At 37.8% G+C, this 25,926-nt stretch overlaps 1 protein-coding gene across 6 annotated transcripts in view; it reads left to right on the top strand.

The window, feature by feature from the left end:
• LOC112566152 (proto-oncogene tyrosine-protein kinase ROS-like) overlaps positions 1 to 25,926 on the top strand; it is a 108,764-nt gene that overhangs the window by 77,013 nt on the left and 5,825 nt on the right. For 4 of the 6 annotated variants that reach the window (XM_025242131.1, XM_025242133.1, XM_025242130.1 and 1 more), the window contains 33 exons: positions 21 to 115; positions 1,069 to 1,493; positions 2,804 to 2,896; positions 3,414 to 3,638; positions 3,870 to 3,977; positions 4,508 to 4,680; positions 4,845 to 5,197; positions 5,688 to 5,848; positions 6,836 to 7,011; positions 7,164 to 7,293; positions 7,628 to 7,875; positions 8,210 to 8,273; positions 8,817 to 9,016; positions 9,546 to 9,736; positions 11,747 to 12,057; positions 12,761 to 12,931; positions 13,407 to 13,627; positions 14,163 to 14,304; positions 15,250 to 15,497; positions 15,919 to 16,095; positions 16,599 to 16,803; positions 17,099 to 17,222; positions 17,519 to 17,691; positions 18,232 to 18,336; positions 18,547 to 18,670; positions 18,843 to 19,005; positions 19,493 to 19,687; positions 20,203 to 20,300; positions 20,544 to 20,741; positions 20,946 to 21,080; positions 21,563 to 21,711; positions 22,340 to 22,477; positions 25,747 to 25,826. In XM_025242131.1, the coding sequence (XP_025097916.1) occupies positions 21 to 115; positions 1,069 to 1,493; positions 2,804 to 2,896; positions 3,414 to 3,638; positions 3,870 to 3,977; positions 4,508 to 4,680; positions 4,845 to 5,197; positions 5,688 to 5,848; positions 6,836 to 7,011; positions 7,164 to 7,293; positions 7,628 to 7,875; positions 8,210 to 8,273; positions 8,817 to 9,016; positions 9,546 to 9,736; positions 11,747 to 12,057; positions 12,761 to 12,931; positions 13,407 to 13,627; positions 14,163 to 14,304; positions 15,250 to 15,497; positions 15,919 to 16,095; positions 16,599 to 16,803; positions 17,099 to 17,222; positions 17,519 to 17,691; positions 18,232 to 18,336; positions 18,547 to 18,670; positions 18,843 to 19,005; positions 19,493 to 19,687; positions 20,203 to 20,300; positions 20,544 to 20,741; positions 20,946 to 21,080; positions 21,563 to 21,711; positions 22,340 to 22,477; positions 25,747 to 25,826 (5,799 nt within the window). Of the gene's footprint in view, positions 1 to 20; positions 116 to 1,068; positions 1,494 to 2,803; positions 2,897 to 3,413; positions 3,639 to 3,869; positions 3,978 to 4,507; positions 4,681 to 4,844; positions 5,198 to 5,687; positions 5,849 to 6,835; positions 7,012 to 7,163; positions 7,294 to 7,627; positions 7,876 to 8,209; positions 8,274 to 8,816; positions 9,017 to 9,545; positions 9,737 to 11,746; positions 12,058 to 12,760; positions 12,932 to 13,406; positions 13,628 to 14,162; positions 14,305 to 15,249; positions 15,498 to 15,918; positions 16,096 to 16,598; positions 16,804 to 17,098; positions 17,223 to 17,518; positions 17,692 to 18,231; positions 18,337 to 18,546; positions 18,671 to 18,842; positions 19,006 to 19,492; positions 19,688 to 20,202; positions 20,301 to 20,543; positions 20,742 to 20,945; positions 21,081 to 21,562; positions 21,712 to 22,339; positions 22,478 to 25,026; positions 25,061 to 25,746; positions 25,827 to 25,926 lie in introns of all 6 variants that reach the window. The other 2 variants (XM_025242135.1, XM_025242134.1) reach the window with 2 other exon arrangements.

The following is a 25,926-nucleotide window of genomic DNA, read 5'->3' as shown; positions in this document are numbered from 1 at the left end:
AATATTTGCTTGTGTGTTAGATCTACAGCTGTCCGCTTGATAGGGACCGGTGTATTGTTGTTCTCAACAACCTGAAAGGCAGTCCAACTGACATTAAAGTTGATCCGGTGAATGGGTGAGTATAGTGTTTGACATTTATTATTTGGGAAATATTCCATGCCTAGAAGTATCAAAGATATTTTATTTAGAGTATGATCATATGTCACATATGGTTTATGCTGTGAATGGGCATTTCACAGCGAATATTGGATTGTCAGAAAAGTCATGTATTTTTCTATGTTTTTCCAAGGGCATTTATTGATATAAAGAACAAACATCCGTGATACATTACTCATTTTTTCGAAATCCTTTTACCTTCTTTTAGTGAGCTTCATAATTGCTCATTCTTTGAAGGACCTGTCTTTATCAGCAAAAAACTGAACAAAATGTTGATTTCTAACATCATTGTTATTGAATGTAATGCCACACAATAAATTTTGAAGAGAACAAAACAAGTGAAAGTCTGAAGGTGCTAGCTCAGGCGAATATGGTGGGCAACATCCCATCCAATAACTTTTGATGGGTAATCAGACTTGTGTGTGGTCTCACGTGTACTTTGCAAACACGCATCATGACTTTTCAGACAACCCAATAGTTAAAGACCAAACGTTTACCTTCCAACAAGGAAAAAAAAAATTTGTCTGGCAGAGGGAGGTGAGGATGCTTGTTGAGCCAGATTGAAACAGTTAGCATGGGTGACCACTTGGGTAACCAGCACCATGTGTGATCCTCATTTACCCTTATCAGGTTGAGCCATTTTTTCCCACCACAAGGTGAAAGTCTGACCTTAAATATCACTCTTACAAAGACTAAGCAGACTGAGCAATAAGATTTATACCAATGGATATATATATATATTTATATGTAATATTTGAATATTATGATTGCATATTTTGTGTCTCTATTCATTTGAAAACCACTTTAATATGCACATATATTCGTTTCTACATATGCTAAAGTGAGATGTCATTTTCTTATTCTTGTGTTTTCTTCACATTCAGTTGTGCATTTTTTTCTCTTTGTAAACAGCTATCTCTATTACGCTATTCCTGGAAAGAACCAAGGTCTGTTCAGAGTGGATCTGGCTTCTCTTCCTGCATCCTCAACATTTCAGCCCAGTCAGATTATTGGATACGATGATCTGTGGACCTTTGTGGTGGATTTCCAAAATGCTCAGCTCTACACCCCAAATGCTTCTTCTGACACTGTCATGTCCAGCTTTCTAGATGGCTCTGATATAAAAAATTTTAGAGAAAAAGTTGTAAAAAGAGAATTTCAGAACATGAGGAGTATGATGTACTATGACAGGGCATTTTTCTGGACAAATGGCACAATAGTATGGTTTGAGGAGTTTGATCCAGGCTTTACTCAGTATCGCCACAACATGATGCTTTTCTTCTACAAGTCATACTGTGGTCTTAATCTCCTTCATCCTAAGGCTCAACCAACACCTGGTAAGTTTCATTGGCACCTTTCAAAATGTATATACAGTGGAACCTCGGTTAACGAACTTAATCCGTTCTGGAAAGTTGTTCGTTATCCGAAACAATTTTTCCCATAGGAAATAAAGGAAATAGATTTAATTGGTTCCCAGCCCCTGTTGGCTCGCTAATATTTGAAAGTTACAGGCTGTATAGGTATTTGTTAAATGAGAACAGTTATAATGCAATATAAATGGAGTTGAATAAACATAAAAACATTAACGAAAGCATTTAAACATCAGAAAACTTGCCGTTTTGACGGCGTGGGTGGAAGCAGGTGTGGGGAGGAAGGGGTGGAATTACTGCTTTGATTCCCCCTCCATGAGCACACGTGACATTATAAAATCGGGGGTGACTTCCCTTTTCTGTAGCTTTGAGGTTAAAGGAAAAAACTTGTCCAGTGTTTGTTCCTTCTGCCTTTTGTAAAACTCTTCGGTAATACGACATCACATATCCGACAGACGCATGCCACCTTCATACTTTGAAATCATTTCCTTTTTCAATTAATTTGTTGGCCGCTTCCTTGTGATTACCTCACTACTATTAATTGCTCTTAATCTTCTATGGAGCCATTATTGTGGATTATCTTATTAAAATAAAGCACAAAAATCACTAAATAAGACGGATGTGCATAGATAAGGAACGACTGATCGTAACTGTGTCTCGAGCGCGAATGATGACATGCTGGTCGGTCACGTGTGGTTCACGTGGCTGTTCGTTATCCGAAATTTTGTTCGCTATCCGAGACAAACTTTTAACGAAATTTTTGTTCGTTAACCGAAATATTCGCTATCCGAGGCGTTCGCTAACCGAGGTTCCACTGTACATGCATTTTTGTTTTTTGCTTTTTTCCCCCCATCAATCAGAAATAAATAAACTCAGGATTTTAGGCATATATATATATATACGGGACTTGAAAGAGTGTATTCAACATATATGTGTATGGGACTTGACAAAGAGTATTCAAGTATGCAGGTACTAAATGTTTGTTTTGAACTTCTGGAGGCTGGAGAATGAAAAGATAACATGGTTTTTCAAGTCACAAATGCAGGCACAAGATTTCAAGTTTTTTAAAAGCTTTCCCTCGAAGCTTTCACACTGTTTAAAGTTCTACCAGCAGAACTCCCCTAACGTTTGATAATATACCTATAATTTGATTGGTTAAACTTGCATAAGTCTAAGACACACACACACAAAGTTGGCTTAGATATTAAACACTTAATTGTTAAACAGTTCAACAGTAGAAATTTCTTCCCCTGTAATCAACTCTGCAATTCTTACAGTGCCACTGACATCACCTTCAAAAGTTGAAGTTTTGTTTACACCAAACAGAGCACAGATCACCTGGAAACCACCACAGAAACTACAATATCAAGGTTTGTTACCTAAGAAATGGCACAGAGATGAGCTGAATTTACTCTCTTATGAAAAACAACATTTGAGCTATTAAAAGTTTTAAAAGCCATGTTGTTTTGTTTACAGTCTATCATCAAATGTGTGTGATAATCACCCTATAGTTTCATATCTCACCCTCACAATTCCTACATTTTATACCTCCTTAAATCCTCTTGTCAGGATCATCTTTAGCAGGAAGCTGGTTAAGATGTAGTGTCAAAACATTATGTGGAAGATTCTGCATGGTTGTTGTTTTTACCATTGCTGCAGTGGCCCATTGTACTTGCAAAGTATACTTGTATTCAGTTTTGAAATTCTTATTACTCTACCATTGCTTATCATGAGACAGTTATTGGAGTATTGCTTGTCATTTCAGAAGTAACTTATGATGACTATTTTGGGAAGGATTTGGATTGATGTCGATTAATTCTCTGCTGATTGGTTCATTTTGACTGTTTTCTTTAGTGATTTTTCTTTGGTTTATCCTTTTGTTTGTAGGAGAGGGAGCATGGAATCATTGGAAATATGATATTGAAGTGAAGAGTGGAACAAAGGAGGATGGGAATTTCGTACCATACATCCAGACTGCAGAGACAGAGTTTCTGAACTATACTGCAGATGGACTTGAATATGATACAGTCTACTTTGTAAGGATCCGAGCAAAATCTGATGCTGGTACTGGTCCATGGTCATCCTATTTTGTTGGAAGAACAATGGAAAAAGGTGCTACATTGCTGTACATTTAGTTTTATTGATTCCATTTTCAGGCAAAAGCTGTCTAGTTGTCAAAACCTATTACAAACAAATGAAGGGAAAGAGGAAATGAACCTGTTTTAAAAAAAAATGAAGTGTTTGCAAAGTCTTATTGATAGAAAGGATACACACATATATATTTGACCATAAATGACCATACAGATGTCAGATGTATAGTCAATTAATGATTTTTTAAAACAGAGTCTGTTGCTGTACATGTCCTTCTTGGGGTGCCTGGTATGATCATTGAAAAAGATCTCAACAGCTTGGCCCACTCTTCTGTGGTTAACTTCTCATCTGAAGCAAGAGGTCTGTTTTTACAACTTTTAAGAAAATATTTTGCATAATATCAAGCCAACAAAAGTACCTTACAAACTAAGAATTATCTGCTTTGGTGATGTACAATTTTGGTTTGTTCATTTTCTATCTTATAATCAAACCTTATAGCTTGTTTGTCTTAACTGTTGCTCATCGCCTCAGAAATTTTTCAGTCCATTGTATTTTATAGGTCAAGGAATCTTTTAAGAGGTCTTGCTGCCATATTTTAGCCAAAAAGGTCAATAATTGAAACATTTTTAGACTATTGGGCTAAGTTGATGGGCCCAGAGGATAAATTAGGAATCATGCAAAGTAATTGTTTGGTGAGATACATGATGTCACAACATGCATAAGCTCATGCTCTTCTTATCATGACTGCTGCCATGAGTTCTAGTACAAGAGTTTCCCTCTAAAACAGTGTATGATATGTATTTTCTTTTGGACAGAGTTTGTAGCATGAATTATCTAAATGTTGGTAATGATTCTGTCATCAAAACTTTGTCTTTATTTTACATTTACAGACCTTTCATGGTTTGGGGACTTGATTCTGTGGACAACAACTGGAGGGGATATGTTTATGTTTAATCGTACTAATGGAGAGAAAACACAGCTGACTAACATCAGAAATGCTTACTGTGTGGCTTACGATTGGTTGGGAAAGAAAATATTCTGGTCGGAGCCCAAACTTGGAGTGGTCAGTCAGTTTTTATTTGAATAAATTTACACAGGTTATAGTATTAATTGATAAGTTATCCTTTACAATATACAATTTGAAAGCTGTGAATTTGCTGATCAGTGTATTGTCATAAAAGTATATAAGTATCACATAGCTCATATGTTTGAATTCCTGTTGACCAGATTCGACGATCGGATACAAAAGGGTTGTTTCCTGAGTTCGTTTACCAGGCAGAAGCCAGGGACATCTCCATTGATTCCGTGAGAGGACGTGTTTATTGGGCTACCACCAACTCCATAGACACAGCATACCTTAATGGGGAAGATCACATGGAGATTTACTCTGTGCAATTTTTTTCTGGCCGCCAGGTCATCAGTCTTGTCCTCAACTTTGATCTCAACAAAGTCATGTGGTATGTGAAGGGTTATGACAGTCAAGAACTTTACTTTGCTGATTTGATTGGCATTGGAGGGGGAAGCTCACAGCCAGTGCTTGTTCCAGAGAGACCTGCAGGAAGTTTTCACAGTATTTCCCAGTAAGTGAAAGGAATTTTTTTTCTCCCTGGTAAGGTTTATATGTCTGAGAAATACAACTAAGAAATACAACCGTACAGGAATTTATATTGAGCATAGATAGAATGTTTATAAATAAATTTGTATTATTTTCAGATGCTAGAATTGTGCATGCTGTGGCAGATGAACACACATGCATAGTTTGCATAGTATATACTTTAGCTGAACAGTCTGAGTAATAAATATAAATACAGTGCTTAATTGACTGGGAAGATAAATGGCTCCACATTTCCCATAACTTGCCCGAGGTGTGGTGAACTATTAACAGTTCACTACCTCAGTGGCCACTGTGTTGTGGAACCATTCTTCTGTAAATTAACTTTATGAATTCCATTTTATAGTTATGTAACTATTTAGCCTTGTCTAAGCCAGCCTCTACAATAGTTATCACAAAAGAGTTACAACATAAAAAAAAAAATGTCACTATAAATATCTTATGTTTTGATCTTGCAGACTTTCAGGTCTTCAGTACTATTCTCATCGCCTGTTCTGGGTAGATGGGGTCAATTCTCTTGTCGTGGGTGATCTGCAGTGTAACTATACATCTGTCGTTGCTCCTTACAACAATGTAACCAGCTTCAGCATTTTGCATCCATCAATGCAGACTTTTCCAGGTTGGTGCTTGTATTTTGAGGCATTTCTAATTTTCCTTGTACAAGAGCTTGTAAATTACAATTTCACTGTAGCATTTGAATGGACCAAATCGATTCAATGAATGAGTTGTTACTTCTGACAAGTGGTCAGGCTTCACTAATTGCATTCATTTGGCCTGAAAAGTACTTGCAGTGCAGTACTTGTGATGCTAAACTACAATAGCAGTCAGGCTTTGCTGCCTGCTTCCATCTGGGCTGCCTGTGCAGGAGGTAATAAACATTACTGGGAGGGGAGAGGGCTGTGAAGAAATGGGTTGCAACCTGCAATTACACACATGGAAGCAGAATATTAATTAAAATCAGGGAAGAGGTGCTAAGTTGGAGTTGTTAACTTTTCTACAAACTGTCGTGAAAATTTTCCAAAAAACAGATACAGGCAGTCAGCAAGGTCATATGTGTGTAACTACAGGCTGTAATACATTTCTATTCTTTTTCAAATCCAGTCCTGTTCTCCACCTCCACCACAGATACTCATAAGGCCAGATGGAAGCAAGTAGACAAATTTGGACTATAAGGGTAGTTAGCACAGCATGTATTCCTCACCTCCCTTCTCTGGGTTGAGCCCATTCTCTCAAACTTTACAGTAGAAGTTCAGCATTTAAGTCAGTCTGCTGTTGATGTATGTAACACTATACCTTTTTTAATGTCACAATGGGTGTAACCAGGGGCGGACTGGAGCTTTAAAGCAGCCCAAGCATTATTTACAGAGCGGCTCTTCTCACAAATAGGCCTATAATATTATTCTATAGAACAAAATAGGCCCACTGGGCATTGCCCAAATGCCTGACTGGCCATTCCGCCACTGGGTGTAACAGACATCTTACTTTATTTTATATTATCTGTTGACATTGCTGTGGAAAATGTTTTTTTTTCTTTTTTGGTTGTATCAATTTTTGATCAGCAAGTGTGGTTCTTGAGTTATTTGAAGATGGTGATATCTCCTTGCAGTTGGAAAGACAGAGGAATCAATTTTAGTTATTCCTGGAGCCATTAAATCTCGCTCCATTCGCACTGTTGGCTCATGGTCTAATTTTAACCTTACCTGGGATGCTGCAAGTACCGTCAACTATGGCACCTTGTTCTATAAGCTCTTCTTACAAATTGGACGGCAGCAAATTCACAAGGTAACTCTCATTCAGAGATTGTTTATTATAATTCCACATGCACATAACATTTTTCAAGATATCACTTTATTATCTGTACACATTAATAAGTTTGGCAGAAACTATTTCAGACCTGTCTGGAGAATCATAATTTACCAAATTCTGTTTTGTAGACATTAAAAGATGCTTGGTACACGGTGCAAGGAGTATCTCCATATACCCAGATGGTTGTGTCTCTACAGCCGTACACCTACTGGGGTTATGCTGAGCCAGTCACAGTGTCTGTTAGGTCACCAATGTCGAGTAAGTTCATAATCACTCCAAAATTTTGATGTCATCAGCATACTTACCATAAGCTTGTTGATTTGTGCAATTTTTAATGTCTGTTTGACCAATGTTGTTGACTGACCAAATACCTCAAACTTGTGTACCTCCATGAAAGCTTTCTTTTGGTCTGACCTTTCTCTTCAGATTGATCACAAAACTGAAGCTCATTCACATAAATCTCATTTTCGAATAGAAGTTAACATGGAAAATTTTCCTGCCAGCATTGCACTCTCTATACAGTCCACGTGCCATTTATTGACAATATAGGCATGAGAAGTCCATTTCAAAATATGGCCTATAAATATTGCAGTACCCACTGAGCCGCAGTCACCACGAGTTTACGTGACACAGCCTAAAAATGCCAACATTTCTAGCCACTTGCTGGCTGCAGACTTCCGCTGGTCCTCACCACTGGTGAGCAATGGCATCCTTAGTCGCCATCTTGTCACCTACTGGCAAGGCAACCTGATGCACTTGGCTGAGACTGTGGAAGTTTCTGGCTCAGCTCGACATTTTATCCTCTCTCCACTAGAGGCATCAGAAATCTATCACTTCCAGGTAATATTTTTCCAAAGATTAATTACTACAGTGATGCCAAGCAAATGACAATACCATGGATGTTTATAGGGGAATTGATGACTATCTGCCGAGACCAATGCTTAACCTTTTGTGAAGTTCTCCACTGTTAGTCTCGGCGAGCTTAAATCATGAATGTGACTAAACTGGAAGCTTTGTTCACACAGCCTCATTGTAGTAGTTAATTGAAAAGAAATCGTCTGCAAGCAGTCCATTAATACAAGATCATGATCATTCATTCTTAAGTGATACCTTTGTTGAGTACAAGTATTTGTAAAGGACAGAATCATAGACTCTTGCTTTCTTCCCCCTGCAGGTAGTTGCTTGTACAGATGCAGGTTGCAGTAAAAGTTCTCAAGCTGTCTCAGCAGTCACTGATGGTAAGACTGTTAACCAGCAGGTGTGCTTGTGCTTGTATAGATGTGTATGTAATACAAAATTTGGAGATTACTATGGTTTTAGGGAAAAGATGGGTTAGTGTGCAAAGAAATGTCAGATTGACAATTAGGAATAATTAAATATCTTTCTGCAGAAAAGGTCTCACAGATAAAGCACATTAAACACATATAAAGCACATTAAATTAGCTTGTTACTAAATTTTGCAAATGTTATTGCTTGGTGATCAGCTCTTTAAAGTACTGTCATACATGTAAACATTGTAGCATCCACAGATGGCTGTATATGATGGCTCACACTAATGAGATCATAAGTGAATTAAAGATGAAAGACACATTTATAAAGCGTTTTCTAATGTCCTCTTCTTAACTGAAAACATAGATGAAAGTTTGACTAAACTTGGACAAATGTTTGTGTATAACTGTCTTGTAAAAACTTTGCCAAATGCTTTCAAACATTTCCTGATATTTGGTTAAGAATATTCTTTATCTTTGTTGAAACCAATTCCTTTTTTTGTTTTTTTACAGCTGTTAAGCCAGTTCCTATGCTCATGATAGCAATGCCCACAGGAGTGTTTCTGTCAGAGTTTGACAGTGATCTCAATGCCACATTGGTATTGCCTGTAGCCTCACCTTCATCTTTGGCATACCTGGCACAGGATAATCGTACTTTCTGGATAGAAAAGCAAAGCGTGCTCCATGTCCATCAGAACTCACAGCAGAAAGAGGTAGGCACTAAACTTTTCATAAAATAATGCACTTGAATAAATAGTTCCTTCTCATTTTTTTCTCCTGCCAAGAGACGACACCTGGCATAGAGGAAGAAAAAGGAAAGTTCTTAACCGAAGTGATTGGAGTAGAAATTTAAGTAACTTAGGTTTATTATAGACTACAAAAAAGTGTTAAAGAATAACATTAAAGAGGTGATTTTGTAGGGGACTCTTAACTTTATGATTAGTGTGCTTAACTATGGAGCTCAAGGGGAAGTGGGGGGCAGCAACTATAAAAGGCTATATCATGGCAAGACAGTTACTCCTGCAAACAGATACCATGTGCAGAGAAAGAACAGCATGCCCAAGATGAGCTGAACCCAGGACAACACTAACCATTGCACCGCTGGACCACCCTGTAGCTCAAGAAGAAATGAGAATCATTTTATTTACAAACATAGAAAAGTGCCTACAACTTAACCTTTTACAGCTTGTTATGAACGTTTATTAATATTTTATTGGTGATTGCAAAGAACTGTGTTTGCAGCTTGTGGAGATGTCTGGACTGGGCTCAGACCTCAGCTTAGACTGGATTAGTCGTGTGCTGTATGTGGTGGAGAAAGAGCCTAACGAAGGGAACAGCAGCATCATGGGATATTATCTTGACCAGGACCGCTACACAACCATCATCACAAGGAATGATAGCATTGGAAGTGTTGTTTCTGATCCATACACCAGGCAAGTTGCTTAAAAATCATTCTAACTTGCCTTTGAATTCAGATTAGCAAGATGGACACATTGAGTGACATTTTCAATAAAGTATGGGTTTGATTTTGAGAATATTGTCTGTGTAAGAGTGTGTGTGTGTGTTTGAGAATGCATGTATTTGTGTGGGCACATCAGTGTACATGTGTGTGTGATAGAATGTATTTGGATGTTATTATGTATCCATTTATAGATGAACACAATTAATCATTCTGTAACCGACACATCAGTTCCTGATGGCTACGTAGGGGTGGGCTAGTCGTACAAGAACACAACAAGATCAAAATTGCCGCATAACTGCAGATTTTATTCAGAATTTCACTCGGTGGCTGGCCTAAGGTCTCTCCACTTTCGCTTCCAAATCCAAAAAGCCCCTGTCAACTGTAAAGCTACACTACTTATTCTATCCCAGAACCATCCACCCGCTTTCCCACAGTTTTGTCACATCCTTTCTCAGTCCATGTGGTGCCACTGGTCATCCCTCACCCTGCCCTGTCTGGTCATTGTCTCCCCAAGTGGCTCAGGCAACTTCACAACTTCAAGTATAACAATAGACTCAGTATAGTAGCTGCGGGTGGGCAGCTCAAGGCCGGCTATTACCCACGCAGCCGGCGTGACAAAGGGACACATGTTCGACGCTGACTCTCTACAACCAAAGACATACAGTACACTACTAGAGTGCTACGATTATTTAATCTTTTCCACCATTTAAAAAAATATCCATCAAAAATATGCATGCTTTTAATTTATTTATTTAAGATATACCTGTTTTGATGTTTTGATAACAGTAAAACTGTACAATTAAGTTTATAATTGAATATGCTTAGCACATATGGTTCCCAGTCACTTAATCCCCAGACACTTCATCCCCGACACTTCATCCCCGACACTTCATCCCCGAGACATTTAATCCCTAAGCACTTCATCCCCAGACACTTCATCCCTAAACTAAATTCTTAACTATAAAAATTATGAAGTCAGCGAAAAATTTTATTGAAATTTATTAATTGAAATTCAAATAATTCAAATTCAAATCATGCTATTAACTTCAACGTCATTTGAACATCTACAACATTAGTTAAAATTCATATAAGCAAGTAAATGTAATGTTCTTCAACAATATGATATGAAAATTGTTCTTGAGTGTTCGGGAGGTAATTGCTGTTAATCAATATGAAAGGTAAGCTAATGATCGGAGGTACAGAAGACGATCCATTGTAGTTATCCCTCTACCGCGCAGTCTGCGGCCCCGTATGTACGTATGCTCGAAGTAGGATAGAAGTTCCGGCATGCGATCATGTTGTGGCATTGACTCTGCAAGCAATTCGAAGGAATCGACGATGTCTTCCTCACGTACATAGGCAAGAGCTGGGAGGCATCTGACCATTCCACGTCACTCGTCGTCTTCGTCGTCGTCACTTCTCATCCCCAGTTCAGTGACTTTGCGTAATACCGCTTGACTTCAGTGAAAGTAACATCCCGTTACTTTACATGACTGAAACTTCTCTCTAAAAGCGGTCATCGCAGCTTTCTCAAAGTCTGTTACTATAGTCTCTGGAGCTGCATTAGGCACTAGCTCTCTAACTGCACCCAACAATCTATTATAGGCTGCACTTGATTTGTCCTGAAGAGGAAGTGTCGGGGATTAAATGTCTCGGGGATTAAATGTCTCGGGGATGAAGTGTCTCGGGGATGAAGTGTCGGGGATGAAGTGTCGGGGATGAAGTGTCTGGGATGAAGTGTCTGGGGATTAAATGTCTCGGGGATGAAGTGTCGGGGATGAAGTGTCGGGGATGAAGTGTCTGGGGATTAAGTGACCGGACACCAGCACATATAAACTACAAGCTTGGATTGTTTAAATCCTTGGTGTAAAGTAGGCTAGGCCTAATTGCTAGTTTTTACAGTTGTAATAATCTTAAGCAAAGAGCATAAAACAATGCTGTGAAGTCTTGCATAATCCATACCATCATTACCTGATTGCAGTACACTGCTGTGGACAGAAATCGACAAAGATGGTCGTGGAAGTCTCTTGGCTTTATCCTTGGACACAGGAGACATTTATGTTGTCCATAGTAGCTACCACAGGGGCAGCTTACCCAGAAAGCGAGCCACCTTTGCTTCCTGCTCATGTGTTGATCTGATGAACGTCTTGCCAGCCATTGCCATGGACTACACTACTAAAGGGCAAACAGAGGTCGTATTTATGGATGCTACAACCAACACTATATACGTTTCTGACATCGTTGGATGCAACTGCAGCATTGTGTTTTCTTCCAAAAGTAGTCCATTGGCCAGTGAGTTGTACTTAAACAAAAATAACCGGGTTCAATAAATATATGTTTATGGTATGCAGTTGGTCCAACCAGGATTGGACTTGAATGACATTTAGTTCATTGGCAATATCATGATGCATGGCTCTCTCATATTCAGGTACACACAAAGCTCAAGCATTTTAAAAAAATCATAAAAGAGATTTTAATTGTTCCTACTTCATTCTTTCCTGACAAGATTTAATCTAAATAAAATCAGGCACTTTACCCCCACAAAGTATTTTGTGCATACTGTTATGCCAAAAAGTGCACCACTTTTCAAATGGTAACATCTGTTCAGTTTGGATCTAGGTGGTATCAGAGTTCATGATCTCCCTGTCTGATCTATAGTTTGCTCCTCTGTAGAGATTTCATGGCTTTTACAATTTCTTGATCTATGAAGAGTCAGTAAAAACTCAAGAGGTTTATAGTTCTCTTGCGACAGCAGGGTGAGCAGGCTTTTAAAACTGGTGGGAGGGAACTTAGCTGTGTGAGAAAGTGATAAAGATTTTGTCACAATATGAGCAGCATAAACAGAAGCAAGTGTCAATGAACAAACTTTGAGACAAAAGCTGTAATGGTGGGCTAGCATTTTTTGAAACCCTAGATTGTTTTGAAATGGAGATGGAAGTATGGTCTATTTTGGAGATGCATTTTATTCATTTCTTGGTTTGTCATATCACTGCAGGCCTTCCTGCCTCATTGCTTGCTGTAGACCACATGCGAGTGTACTGGTACAACCAGCGTGAGGAGCTGCTGTATAGTGTCAACAAAAGCACAGACAGCAAGCCACGGTTTCAGCACCTTCCAAGAGTGCAAGACATCATTGCCTTTGGCAACCACTTGCAGCCTTTGCCTGGTGAGATTGTAGCAGAATATTAATACGTTATTTACCTTGCACATCAGTGCATAAAGCATAGTATAGGGGACTTCATGCATTTCGTACACTCATATACAGGATCATCAGGTTGCTGAAAGCAGCAAACTGTGTGATAATGAATACTTAATTATGTGAATATGATAAGTAAAGAAGGAAACCATTTTGCCTATGCAGGGATTATTTTACTATAAATTTTTTATTTGGAAAGTAGCATAACTGAAAGATGTTAAAATTGTTAATAATGCAGCAAAGCTGACATTCATTTCTATGAATTGCTGTATGGCTTTTACAATCTGGAATGTTACTGTATGCAGGCTCAGAAAGATTTTTTGGTCTAATAAAATGCTTTACAACTTGATTTATTTAGTATAAAGTTTCATTTATTTATGTTGTTCACATGTACAGTTTCAGTGTATAATGTATATGGCTTTCTATGTCCTATGTTGTGATTCAGACTCGGTCTGCCTTGAGCCTGGTGCATATGCAGGCACTGTCCAGGTGCTTCATGTTACCAATACTAGCGTCCAGCTGGGACTGGAGCGTGCCAAGCGGCCTGCACAATGTGGAAGCATCAGTCTACCTCAAGACAAGTACACTGTCTACTACAGAAAGGTTGTGGAAGCACGCGATGGCTTCGTTGACTGCAGTGCTGTACCCAGTGACTGCCTGACCAAGGTAAAATGTTGGCTCAAGTCTAGCATGCAATAAATATTTTGATCAGGGAACATCGATGTAAGAAATCAGAAACTAGCTGAAGAAAGGCAAACAGATGGTCAAATTGCTGATTGCAGTTGTGACGACATACTAGAGAAGTTTAGAAATTGCTTCTCTTTTTAACTCATAACTGACATTTTGGCCATTTTCAAAAAGCCTCACTGTTTGCTGTTGATCAGCAACTTGACTTGCAGCTACGTGTTGATAATTTTCCACCCAAGAACTATACAGTATCTGCTGCATTCAAAAGTAGAGTGAATTATTTTTATAGGGTTGTCTACCTTGAAATTTATTGTTCATTTGACGCCAAAGTTTGAGTTAATGCATGACTTAGATTGTGTGACTACACAAACAAGTGCATATGCTCATATAATCACTTGAGATGTTTAGTCCTGCAAGCTTTCAAATAGACATAAACTTCAATGTTTATCAGCTCAAAATATCTTCAGTATAATAGTGTTGACACATTCCAGCACTCCAAATGATCTGTGTGCAGGAATCTTACAGTACAGAGATTGATCTGTTGGAACTTGAGCCATACACAGAGTACCTGATACAAGTGGCAGTGAGCAATTACTACACAGAATACATGGCTGAAGCTCTCAGCAAGCCCACCAATTTCACCACCAAACCTGGGGGTAAGAGAAGAAAAGTAATTTTTGCTACAAAGAGGACATGACAATTTCTTTTAATTTTGGTATTAATAACTGTTTCAGAGTCCTAACTAAAATATTCTGAGGGAAAAGAAGACTAGGAATGCATAACAAGTTTTTAAATTAATACATTCTGTAATAGTAGCTTAGGAAAGTTCAAAGCGTTTTTTTACATTGATGACTAAACTTTTCAGCATTAGGTAGGTTTTTTCCCATTTTGAAGTATCAGACATGTCAGTTTACTACTTTTTATACCCACCATCAAATGAACTTCTTTGAGTTTATGAGGAACCCAAATATCAAGCAATATTCCAGCTTCTTCAGGTGATCATGAGCACTTGGGGGTTGTTGCATATTTCTGCAATCTCATGCCATGTACTGTGGATTTGACTTGATCAAGCCTTTATTATGATATCAACTTCAGTGGGCCTCCCTGACCAAAGTGTCTTTGAGATAAAAATCACCAGCACAGAATTTTGTGAACCATCATTGACACTGATGTTGTAGACCATTGTCATTGTAAACTGTAAGCTTGATTAGTGTTCTTCCCTTTATGGAAGTAAAACAATAAAATATGGCAACAATGCACGGTTTGGTCTTTCATCCTCAACTTGTTGACAAATCTACCAAACTCAACCAAATCGCTCAGTTTCATTTTGGTATGAAGCTAGAGTTGTCAGCTGTCAAATGACATAGCAATAACATAGATACAAATGACTAGTTTTTTCCAAAACTGAATTAGCATAATATTGAACATTTAATAGACTTTTATGGGTGAGTAGGGGTGAGAAATTTGGTTGACTAGGATTGCAAAGACGGAAAGGGTTATTATTTTATTCACAGCTTTGAAGAAACCAGACATTCTTTTACCTTGATGCTATTTTTCTGTTTTTGTGTTGATTTTTAAAGACCGGTGTCATTTATTCATAGTGCCATATGCAGCAGAAGATGTTGAAGCATTTTCTGTGACTCCTGAAGAAATAAAAGTGTTGTGGCGGCCTCCCAGACGACTTAGTGGACCAGCCAGCAATGTAACTTATGTAATTCACTACAATACATTAACAGACCAGGGACAGTTTATTGGGAAAACTGAGAACCTTGCCCATGATCAGGCAGTCAATGGAGCAGTTAATGCAATTTTGAGAGACTTGAAATCAAACCACATATACAATGTCAAGGTAAGAGGAGATGAAGGAATCATAGTATTATACCAATCAGTTCATAGTTCTGTTTTTATTATGTCATACCAGTCACCTCATAGTTCTGATTCATATAATGCATTTTTTTAGCTTAATTTATGCAATTTAACTTCTAAGAATTCCAATTAGTAGCTTTTGGAAAAATTTTTCTAGAAACAATATTTGAAACAGAAACATCGAGACATCAGTCACCTCATGATCATGGGACCACCTTTGGGTGAGATGTCAATGACCCAGATAGTCTCATATAACTATCTAATGAAGCATTGTATGTCAAATCAACCTTGCTCACTTTCCACAAGTTTGACATAGTTGCATTAGAATGGCTTAGAGTGTTAACAAGTTTTTAAATATAAAAGTTAAGTTGCCTTTGTTAAATCAATAAACCCAAATGTTGCAGGTTCAAACCTGTGTAACTGGGCGAGACATGTGTAATGACAGTATTGTTGTGCATCCCCGCACATTCCACACACCTGGTCAAATCATTTTTATAAATGCCACACATGAAAAGTTAGTCTTGAAGTGGCATTCACCCCCAGACAACAGTATCATCAGACACAACTATGAATTTGTCAAGGTCAGTTAGTTCACTGTTGTTTTGTTGTGGACCCAAAGACTAGACAGACAAAGACAAATTTTACAGAAAGCTTGTAATTTTACCAGTTAGATTGGTGAAAATTTTGTTGATTAGAGTGCTTGTGTAATTTTTAATTATTGTAGATTTTCTAAGCAGTAAACAGTTTTTGTTGTGCATGTTCATATGCATTTTTGTACACATGTATTTGCTTTACACACAACCATTTTGTATGTGCAAACATGCACAGAAACACACAATCCCTAAGGCATGTCCTTTAGATCAGAAATTAAAGTACTTCAAACATGTTTGTATACAAAGTGTGTCTACCATAGGCAGCAGAGATCACACAGACATTTTTATGTGTGTAAGTCTAACAAGCATTTCCATCACTCAACTTTACATAGTGAAAGCTCATCCAGTATTCCCAGATGAGGAAAAGAGAACATGAGGAAAAGGTTATAATGTATGTATTACTGGCATTTATTTCTTTTCCAATCTTGCAGGTTCAGGAAGGTCAGGATGATAGGTGGCAACAGCGTGAAATATTTCCCATCTTCACGCAGAATGATACAGATTATGTAGAGTCCTTCCCAAATCTGGAACCAAACACTCGCTACCAGTTTCGCATCATGGCATCGTATCGAACTCGCCCATATCCACTCTATGTTTGGCCAAAAGAGCAGAATCAGTTCATATTTAAAACAATGGGTGAGCATGATATTCTGGCTTCCCCAAATCCTATTTTTCTACATGTAAAAGGAATAAAATTAAAAAAAAAAAAGAATACTTCAGGGAGGCTATGATAGGCTGTTTCTGTTTATTGATTTATTAGATAATGAAGCAGAATACTTGTCAATGTTTTTTCATTCCAGAAAGTAGGTAACAACAGATAAGGGGTTTTGGTACAGTACTAAAAATTATTTAATTGAATGATCTGAATGTTTGATCATACATTTTCTGAATGGGTTATGTATAAAAGTGTTTGACATTGTCTTCTGGGCAGCTTGGATTCCAGGCAAGCCATCACCACCCATTGCAAGGCATCTGAAAACTGGAGCATATGAAGTCATGTGGGAAGAGCCTAAAGACAATGGAGCTTCCATTCAGTCATACATTTTACAGTTCAGGTGATAATGTGTACCATGAAATTTTATGACTTCTTAGTGTGGCTTGTTTATTTTATTTTCTTTTAAAGACCAGACTAAATGTGAAAGCATGTTGCATTCTAAAGACCCTATTCATAACACTAATTAATGCCTTAAACAACAATTCACATCGATAAATGGTGGTGATTGGTGTCTGCTGAACTACAAATAATTCATGTGAGTTTCTGCCTACAGTAGCATTTTTATGTAGTAGCATCTCTAGTAGCATAGAGAAAACACATTTACCCATTGTTTGCTGAAACACAATTTCCTTGCAGTGCTGTAAACAAGTCCCCTTGGGAAATTGCCTACAATGGTAGTGAGAGGCGATGGGTGGTTGATGAGTCCCGCACCCACCCAGGTGTACAGTATGTGTTTCGGGTTGCAGCATTTAATGCCAAAGGTTGGGGACCCTATAGCCTTAACAGCACTGTCTTTCTTGCACCTCCAGGTATGTTTGCCAGTTTCTCATATCATTCAGTTTTAAATTTTTCTTAAGTGTTGCATTCTGATTTTTTGGCTTATTTGAAGTATTATTGATGTTTAATTGTATGGGTAAAACATTTCTTTAACAGCTTTCTGTTTTGCACTAGCATATTATTTTGTTATGTTTTGTTTTCATTTAATCTACATTTTCACAGATCAAAATATTAAATTTTTTGTACTTTGTGATTCAGAGGCCTTTCTGTCTGTCTTACAGAAAAATATTGTTTTAGAAATACTTTTTAAAAACTTTTAGTGCTAACTCATTACATTGAGTATTATGATATATCAACCCAGCTGCACACAGTGGTGTATTTGGACACATGTGACAGCAAAACCCTAGATAGCCAGCAGGGACTTACAGGTGCACCAAGAGCAGGAGCTGGGTTGGGAAGAAGACAGTGGATATATCACTATCTAAATTAATAGACCAAATTATCCTATGGGAAGAATGTGAACAATTTAAAAAGAATGTGAAATCCTCATGGATGCATATTTTTGTACTCAGCTGTTGGAAGCAGCATCCTTCGAGATGAAATGGAGGTCGGGATTGCAGTGGCTCTCTGTATTATTATTGTCTTCATTATCGTATTCATCATCGCTGGAATCTTCTGTGAGTTTTTTACTCATATTTTAAAATACATATTGTTAATATACTAATTCAAAATTATCTTTCACGAATCATTGATAATACAAAAATGCATGTTTGCATACATCTCAGTCCAAAATGTCCCTTTCATGAAACGTGTGTGCATACACTTGCATGCATGTTCACAAGTTAATGACAACAGTAGCATCACCAGATGGTCTTTAAATTTTGCAGGCTTCCGCAAACGCCAGATAAAAAAGAAGAAACTTCTTATACGAGGACCTGATACAGAGCTGGCCACTCTTCGAGAGCTTCCTCATTCCACTTTTCAACAAAGCAACACACTTTATGGATTGAGGTAAATCAGATGTTTCATTGCCACATAACTTTTAGCAACTTCTGGGAGTGCAAAGCAATGTGAAAGTTTTCTAAATATTTCTCGAAACTGGGAAAATAATATTACATGCAATACTTTTTGATGGAGACTTTGTAGGTCATGTCACCTTTTATGAAATGTGTTTTTGTTGCAGTATAATCCCAACAGATGAAGAGATTGCTAAGCTACCACATGTTTGTCGTGAAAAACTTGATCTGACACAGTTTCTGGGTAGTGGGGCATTTGGTGAAGTTTATGAAGGTGTTGTTCACGATGTTCTGCCTGACAGACCAGGGCCAGTTAAATGTGCTGTCAAGGTAAAGGTTCCATCAGATGATATAATCACTTTAAAACAAAATTATCAGATATTAGGACGATACAAAGTCTGCTGGAGGTTAGAATGTGCAGTAGAGTAGATGCGATGGGTGAACAAGTGTTAGGAATGTACAGCAGCAGCAGCATCACCACAATGATTTCCCTCCATCTCCTGTCCACCCTCCATTCACTATCCACCCTCCCTCATCCACTCATCCATCACCCACCAATTATTGGTCCTCTAGCTCCTCCTTACTGACATTAAAGGACAAATCTTCAGTAATAATTTGTGAGTAACATATGATACATGCTCATTCTTGATTGAACACACGAACACCTTATATTACCACCATGAAGTTCATGGATTACAACTACTCTAATTAAAATGTGTTATTATCCTAATAAACAGAACACTTCTATTGATATTCTTAACAGACTGTAAAAAATAATTAGAATTTTTTTAAGGCTTCTCCAAATTTTCTTTTGCAGACACTACGTAAAAGTGCCACAGAGCTAGAAAAAGAAGAATTTTTAAAGGAAGCTTTGCTTATGAAGAATTTTGGTCATGACCATATTCTGGGTCTGCTGGGAGTTTGTCTGAATAATGATCCTCAGTTCATCATCATGGAGCTTATGGAAGGTGGAGACCTGCTCACTTTTCTTCGATCATCTCGAGGCAGTGCTGTGAGTCTTCTTCAGTTCATTTTAAAGACTCATCCAAGAATAATTTTCTAAAGTGACTTGATATAGTTTCTTACAAGACACTAAATCCACAAATCTGAACAAATGAGTCATTCTTGTTCAGTGGTTTTGTCCAAAAAATCTAATTTCTTGGTTGGAGAAACAATATCCTAATCAGTCAATTACTGCTTTTTTTTTTTAATGAAGCATTCCTTTGGCGTTTGAATGTAGCAGTTCCTTCCCTTGTACAGTCAACTGTTATTGAGTAAATACAAAATTTCAAAAATTCTCTGTGACACATCAAATGCTGTGCATCCTGTCACAATGAGGTTTCAAATTATTGCAGTGTCTGACACTGTCAATAAGCTGACTGTATTTTAGACTACATTTATGCCTTCTTGTGCTCTCTTCTGTAAGCTCATTTCCTTGATATGCAGATCTTTTATTTCAATGATGTTCTTACTGAAAGAATGACAGATTTAATTCCCTGAGCCATGGCTTTTTTTTTTAAACTACAGACATCACCTCCAAGACTTATGTTACCAGACTTGGTCAAGATATGTGTTCACGTAGCCAAAGGTTGCAACTACCTGGAGGATATGCATTATGTACACAGGTGAGCATTTGATGGGTTCCTTTGAATATTCCTGCACTTACTTTTCTGGTGCTTGGAAAGGAAAATAGTTTACTGGATGGCGAAAGCTTTAGAAAGTAACAATACTAACCGCTGATGGAAAAAGCAGCAGTTTTCACAGGTGGCGTATACATAAGGAGGAGCCAAAAGAAATGCTTATTTCTATCAAATCTGTCATCCTATGAAGGGGTAAAAAATACAGACACGTATGTGCTGTCTTTACAGAGATTTGGCAGCTCGAAACTGCCTGGTGTCCACTACTGATCCTCGCAACATGGTGGTGAAAATTGGGGATTTTGGACTAGCAAGAGACATTTATAAGCATGATTACTATCGCAAGGAAGGTGAGGGTCTGCTGCCTGTGCGGTGGATGTCACCAGAATCACTTGTTGATGGGGTTTTTACTACACAGTCTGATATCTGGTGAGTTCTTCCACTTTTTAGCAGTTCTGCTAGCAATATTTGCATTTTCTTTGTTTATTTTGCATTGAGTTCTCAATATTTGCAAGTGTTGTCTATTAGTTTAAAGTAAGTTAGGTTATCAAGACCTTAAAATAAAAGCCAAGAAAAAAGCCAAAAAGCAGAATGGGCTGTCTTGCATTAAGCTTTCTTTGTTTATTATTGCAGGGCATTTGGTGTGCTGACATGGGAAGTGTTAACTTTGGGGCAGCAACCATACCCTGCTCGCACAAACATTGAAGTCCTCCACTTTGTCAGGGCAGGAGGAAAGTTGGAACGGCCGGAAAAATGTTCTGATCAAATGTGAGCTAGATTTTTAAGCCTTGCATCTTTTTATCACTACTGAAGGATTTTCATAAATATGCTTTTCAGTCTGGGCAATTACAATGTTAAGTAAAGTCTAGAATGAAGAGTTGGTTTGGCCCAACAGAGAATTTGTGACATTTTAAATTCTTGTTGATGCGTGAAAGGTAGCCGTAGTTCAGGGACTTTATGATATGGCAAGTGAGGTATTATGACCACAGTTATCTTGGGAACTGCTTTTTTGTGAGGGTAGTGCCACCTCTCCCTTGTTCCTTTACTTCACTATCCTCTGAATGAGTTAGGGGTTTGAGGTGAGGCTTAAGTGGGGAAATCATGCTGTCTCTTTTATATTACCAATGAACTGGATAGTGTGTGTGGCTTTAGGTTCAGATGTTGCTCTAACCACTAGGCTTTTCCTCTTCCTCATGTGTCTGTGTATATAAATAAGAATCTGTCTGAAACATGCTTCTTTTGCCTTTCAGGTTTGCCTTAATGCAAAAGTGTTGGAGTTTCACACCAGATGACCGGCCTTGTTTCTCAGATTTGCTTCAACAGCTAGAAGAATATAGAGACCAGTGTGATGAAATGTCTGCAGCAGAGATTGCCCTATTGTCCCCAACAGGAGCAGAAGGTATTTTTGTCACTCAGTTTTGTTGGCTTCTGGTTGGAACATTGCTGTATCCCTGACAGAATGAATGTGGGATTGCAGCAAGTAATTTTATTAGATCTAAGATAAGAGTTGTTAGAATATTCATCCGTCGAATTATCTTCCCTTAAGTGTTATCGTGCCTGTTTCTAACAAAGCCTTGACACTTTTTAACATTCTGCTGAATAATTAAAAAATCTCTTGTAGATGTTTGCTTTGCATATAATCAGCTATTGCTTTTCTGATGTCTTTTGATTGTTGCTAGTGAAAAGTTATTTTAAATTTCTCATTAGAGTGCTTTATAATATATTTATTTTTGCTTGTTACTTACGGCAATGATCAAACATCATAAAGGTTGATAATGTTAGTGGGTCTTTTTCGTAATGACAGTAATGAAATTATATGCATTCATAACATCATACACAAAAGAACTTTGGCCTGTGTTTGCAAGTAGTAGGCATAAATCCCCACCCCCACATACATGTCTACAGTTTAAAGAAAGGAATCATCATAGACAGGCTCCTCCCCTTTTTTCTTTGCCCATTGGAATACTGATCTTGGTGTTGTATTCGGTGGAATACTGATCTTGGTGTTGTATTCACCAATGAGACAGTACTGTGCTTCGGTGCCTTCACACCTTTCGCTGCCAGCTGCAACTCCAGCAGTACCTGCAGCAGCAGCAACAGCGTCCTGGAGACCCAGGTTCAAGTGTATCACGAACAGCCCTCACCCAAGTGGATATGCAGGAGAGGTACAAGCCGTAGGCAAGGAGGAGATTCTTTGAGGGTTTCTTTTTCCTTGGTGTGATAAGGGCTTCATTTCACACAATTCTGTAGAGTTTTTTTAGTAGAATTTTTCTTTTAATCAACTTTAGTTCATTATTCAAGGGTGGTCTGACACTTAGTCATTTGGTCCCGCTTGGTTATATCTTCCCAGCTCCAGAAGCTTTGCAAATTCTTTGAATTGTAACATTCTCCAAAAAAGTTATCGAATAGGAATAGGAAAAAAAAGTAGAAGCAATAGCTAACAAAGGAAGGAAGGATTTAGAAGGACATTGAAAAACCCCAAAAGTACAGCAGATATGAAAATGAACCTAGTTCTGAAGACTGACATCTTAAATTTTTGTTCGCTTCAGAATTTTAGGAAGAAGTCTTTGCAAACTGTTTTACTAACATAACTGGCGTTAACTGCAATATTTCCTTGCATTTTTCTCTATATTCTTTTGGGGTTTTGTGGCTTTGCTTGTTTTTGTGGTGGGTTTTGATTAATTGCTGCCTTAAAACTATATCTACTCTAATATTTGCTTGATAAGATGTAGTGAGCTTAGCATGTTTTAATTCTTTTCTGTAAGTTACTATAAGTAGGTTTTGTTGCTTAAAGAGAGAGCCTAAGGGAGTAAAATAAAAAATGATGTAAAGATTTGAAAATTTCATTTTTGATGGTAAAATTCCTTTCTTCAAGTACCAGATGACATAACTATATGTAGTTATCTGAAGTAGCTATGTCAATGCCAGCTGTCCACTCCCAATTGGTCAGGCCTGACTAGTGAATAGGGAGAACACAAAATCAACCAACTCCCTCCTTCCCTTTCCTGCCCTTACCAGCCGGTGAGCTCTCCTTCTCCAGTTTTTTTATCTGGCTTAAAGAAATCCACAGCAGGGAGGCAGGAGGTAACTAGATCATGTCATCTGGTAAGTACTCGAAGAAAGGAATTTTACCATCAAAATTTATAACATGAAGAATGATATGGAGAATGACAAAAGCAAAACCAACCTACTGCTGGATGCCAGTGAGATAAATACCATCTGGAGGGGATGTAGGAACAACCTTCCCAAAGTTAGCAAATCTGCTGCTGCGTTTAGAAGACTCAAAAGAAATAGCCGTTCCCAGGCAGTGAAGGTGGTCAAAGTCAGAACCAAAATATGGTGCCCTGGATGAAATCAACCCAAGTCTCTAGGAAAGGCACAGTTGAAGAAAGTCAAAAATCTCAACCCAAGATGAATAAGGTCCTTCACCGGCTTTACTTCTGATTTGATTGGATGAAACTTCCATCCCAGAGAAGTCAGAGGGGGGAAAAGGCCTTAAGGGTCTAAACACACCTGTCTGGTATCATGCAAGGAGCAGCAGATTGTCAAGATCACAGCTGAGACTGGGCTGCGAGTCACAACCCAGAAATGGGCAACCTTGTTCCGCTTTAAAGATAAAGAGCATTTAACAGGACAAGGCATTTACTTTCCCACTGCAGTTTGTATCTGACCACCTGCATTCATCTGTCCCCGGTAGTCAAACTTCACAAGAGCAGGACAGGCAGTTGCCTGGTACTGTGAACATGTTAGACTTCACCGCACTTCACAGGCCGCACACCATTCATCCAAGAGACCACAGAAACAAGGATGCGAACATATGTCTTAACTGTGTGAAGCTGGGTGAAAAACTGGAGAAGAAGAGCTCATGTCTGGTAAGGGTGGGATGAGGGGAGGGGGTTGGTTGATTTTGTGTTCTCCATGTTCACTTGTCAGGCCTGACCAACTGGAAGTGGACAGCGGGAATTGAAATACAACTAATCGAGATAACTCCATATAGTCATCTGGGACAGGGCGAAGAAGTAATGAAAAAGTAAAAAAATAAAATAAAAAATGGTGTAAAGATTTGAAAAATGAGAAAGTAATAAATTAAATAATTTTTTTTAATTTGTAAAATGCATGCACTCACACACACACATACATACAAACAAAAAGGTCTCTTAACAAAATTCTTCTCTGAAATATACCTCAGTGACATATTTTGTCTTTTTTTCTTGTTTTGGTAGGTGAAAGAATAATTATATTTGAGTTTTCAATACTTTAAGACCAATTAGATGCAAAAGCATGTTTCACTCTGAAGACCCCATTCATAGCATTAATTAACACCTTAACCCCTAATTTGTGGAGTAGATATATTTTGCCAATATTTATCAATAATTGTAAAAAAATGTGGACCATTCAGTGAGGACTGACTGCTTTCACTTTCTATTTTCTAGTTGCTAGTGATTGCTTGCATGCTTTTTTTCTACATTTATAATCAGTCACTTGACTGGTTGTCATGCAGCTGATAGTCATTTTAATTTAGCTGTCTAATTTTTTTTGGTATTTTTTGCATACAAGTGTATGCATGCAGTTCATTTAAATATATTAAAGTGTAACATAATTGCTAGAAGTAGTCCAACTTTTCTTCACTTACCTAAATTTTTAAAAAATAAAAGTATTCATTGATTTTAGCTGATCAATATTTGTTTCTGTTTTATTGCCAATCTGAACTCAGGAACACCAAAAAAGCAATCAGGAATTGTTAAAGGGTAACTAAAATCCACTTTGACATTACACATCTCTGTTGTGCAGCTGTGTGTGATTATTATCCATACCTTTAGCTATATACCCTAACAGCAGGATGATGTCAGAAATTTTCTTTTTCCTTGATAGGACAACACAGTTTAACATGCTTTGTGCATTTGCATTCTGAAAAATGGCCCAAATATATAGTTGTCATTTTATATTTTTTCAGTTTATTGTATATTCTTAGGAATTTTTTTCTGTTTCCTGATTGAATTTGGTTTTGTAGATGGTGCATTTTATTAAGGAATTGTTAAAAGCATAGATAAGCAAACTAGTAAAAGAAAAGAAGTTCTAGCACTTTTCCATTCATTATGCATTCAGTTATATAAGAATTGGTTAAAGCTTGTGTTTCGTTATCATTCATAAAATTGTTGGAGATCTTTTACATTACAACATAGACATAGACACAGACACAATGTTTTCTTTCAATCATCTGCCTAAGAGTTAGGAAAATGGAAAAGAATGTAAGGATCAAGTTTTCATGGTATTTGGGTTTCTTTCTGCAAAGGGAACTCTAGAAAATGTGCAGAAGATGTGCCATCATATACTTGTACAGCTGTAAAGATGGTCCTTTCTTTACCATCGTGAAAGGTTCAGGATTGTTCCTTTGCAGCCTTTTTCATTTTCAGTTTCTTTTTATTTCTGTCAGGGGGTGGGTCTCTACACCTGACTCCATCCAGCAAGAAAAAGAGGTGGCTGACCTTATTAGATGGAGCTGAAAAAGAAAAGGTAATGAAGAACTGTATTCACTTATTACCTACCTGTGATTACTGGACACCATCTGGAGGATGAATGTAAAATTAAAACCCCACAGAAGTTTAATCCTGCT

Source organism: Pomacea canaliculata, linkage group LG6 (assembly GCF_003073045.1).
Source record: "Pomacea canaliculata isolate SZHN2017 linkage group LG6, ASM307304v1, whole genome shotgun sequence".
Classification (NCBI taxonomy): Eukaryota; Metazoa; Mollusca; class Gastropoda; order Architaenioglossa; family Ampullariidae; genus Pomacea; species Pomacea canaliculata.
Note: the sequence above shows the minus strand (reverse complement) of the source record. Positions and strands in the feature narration are given on the sequence as shown.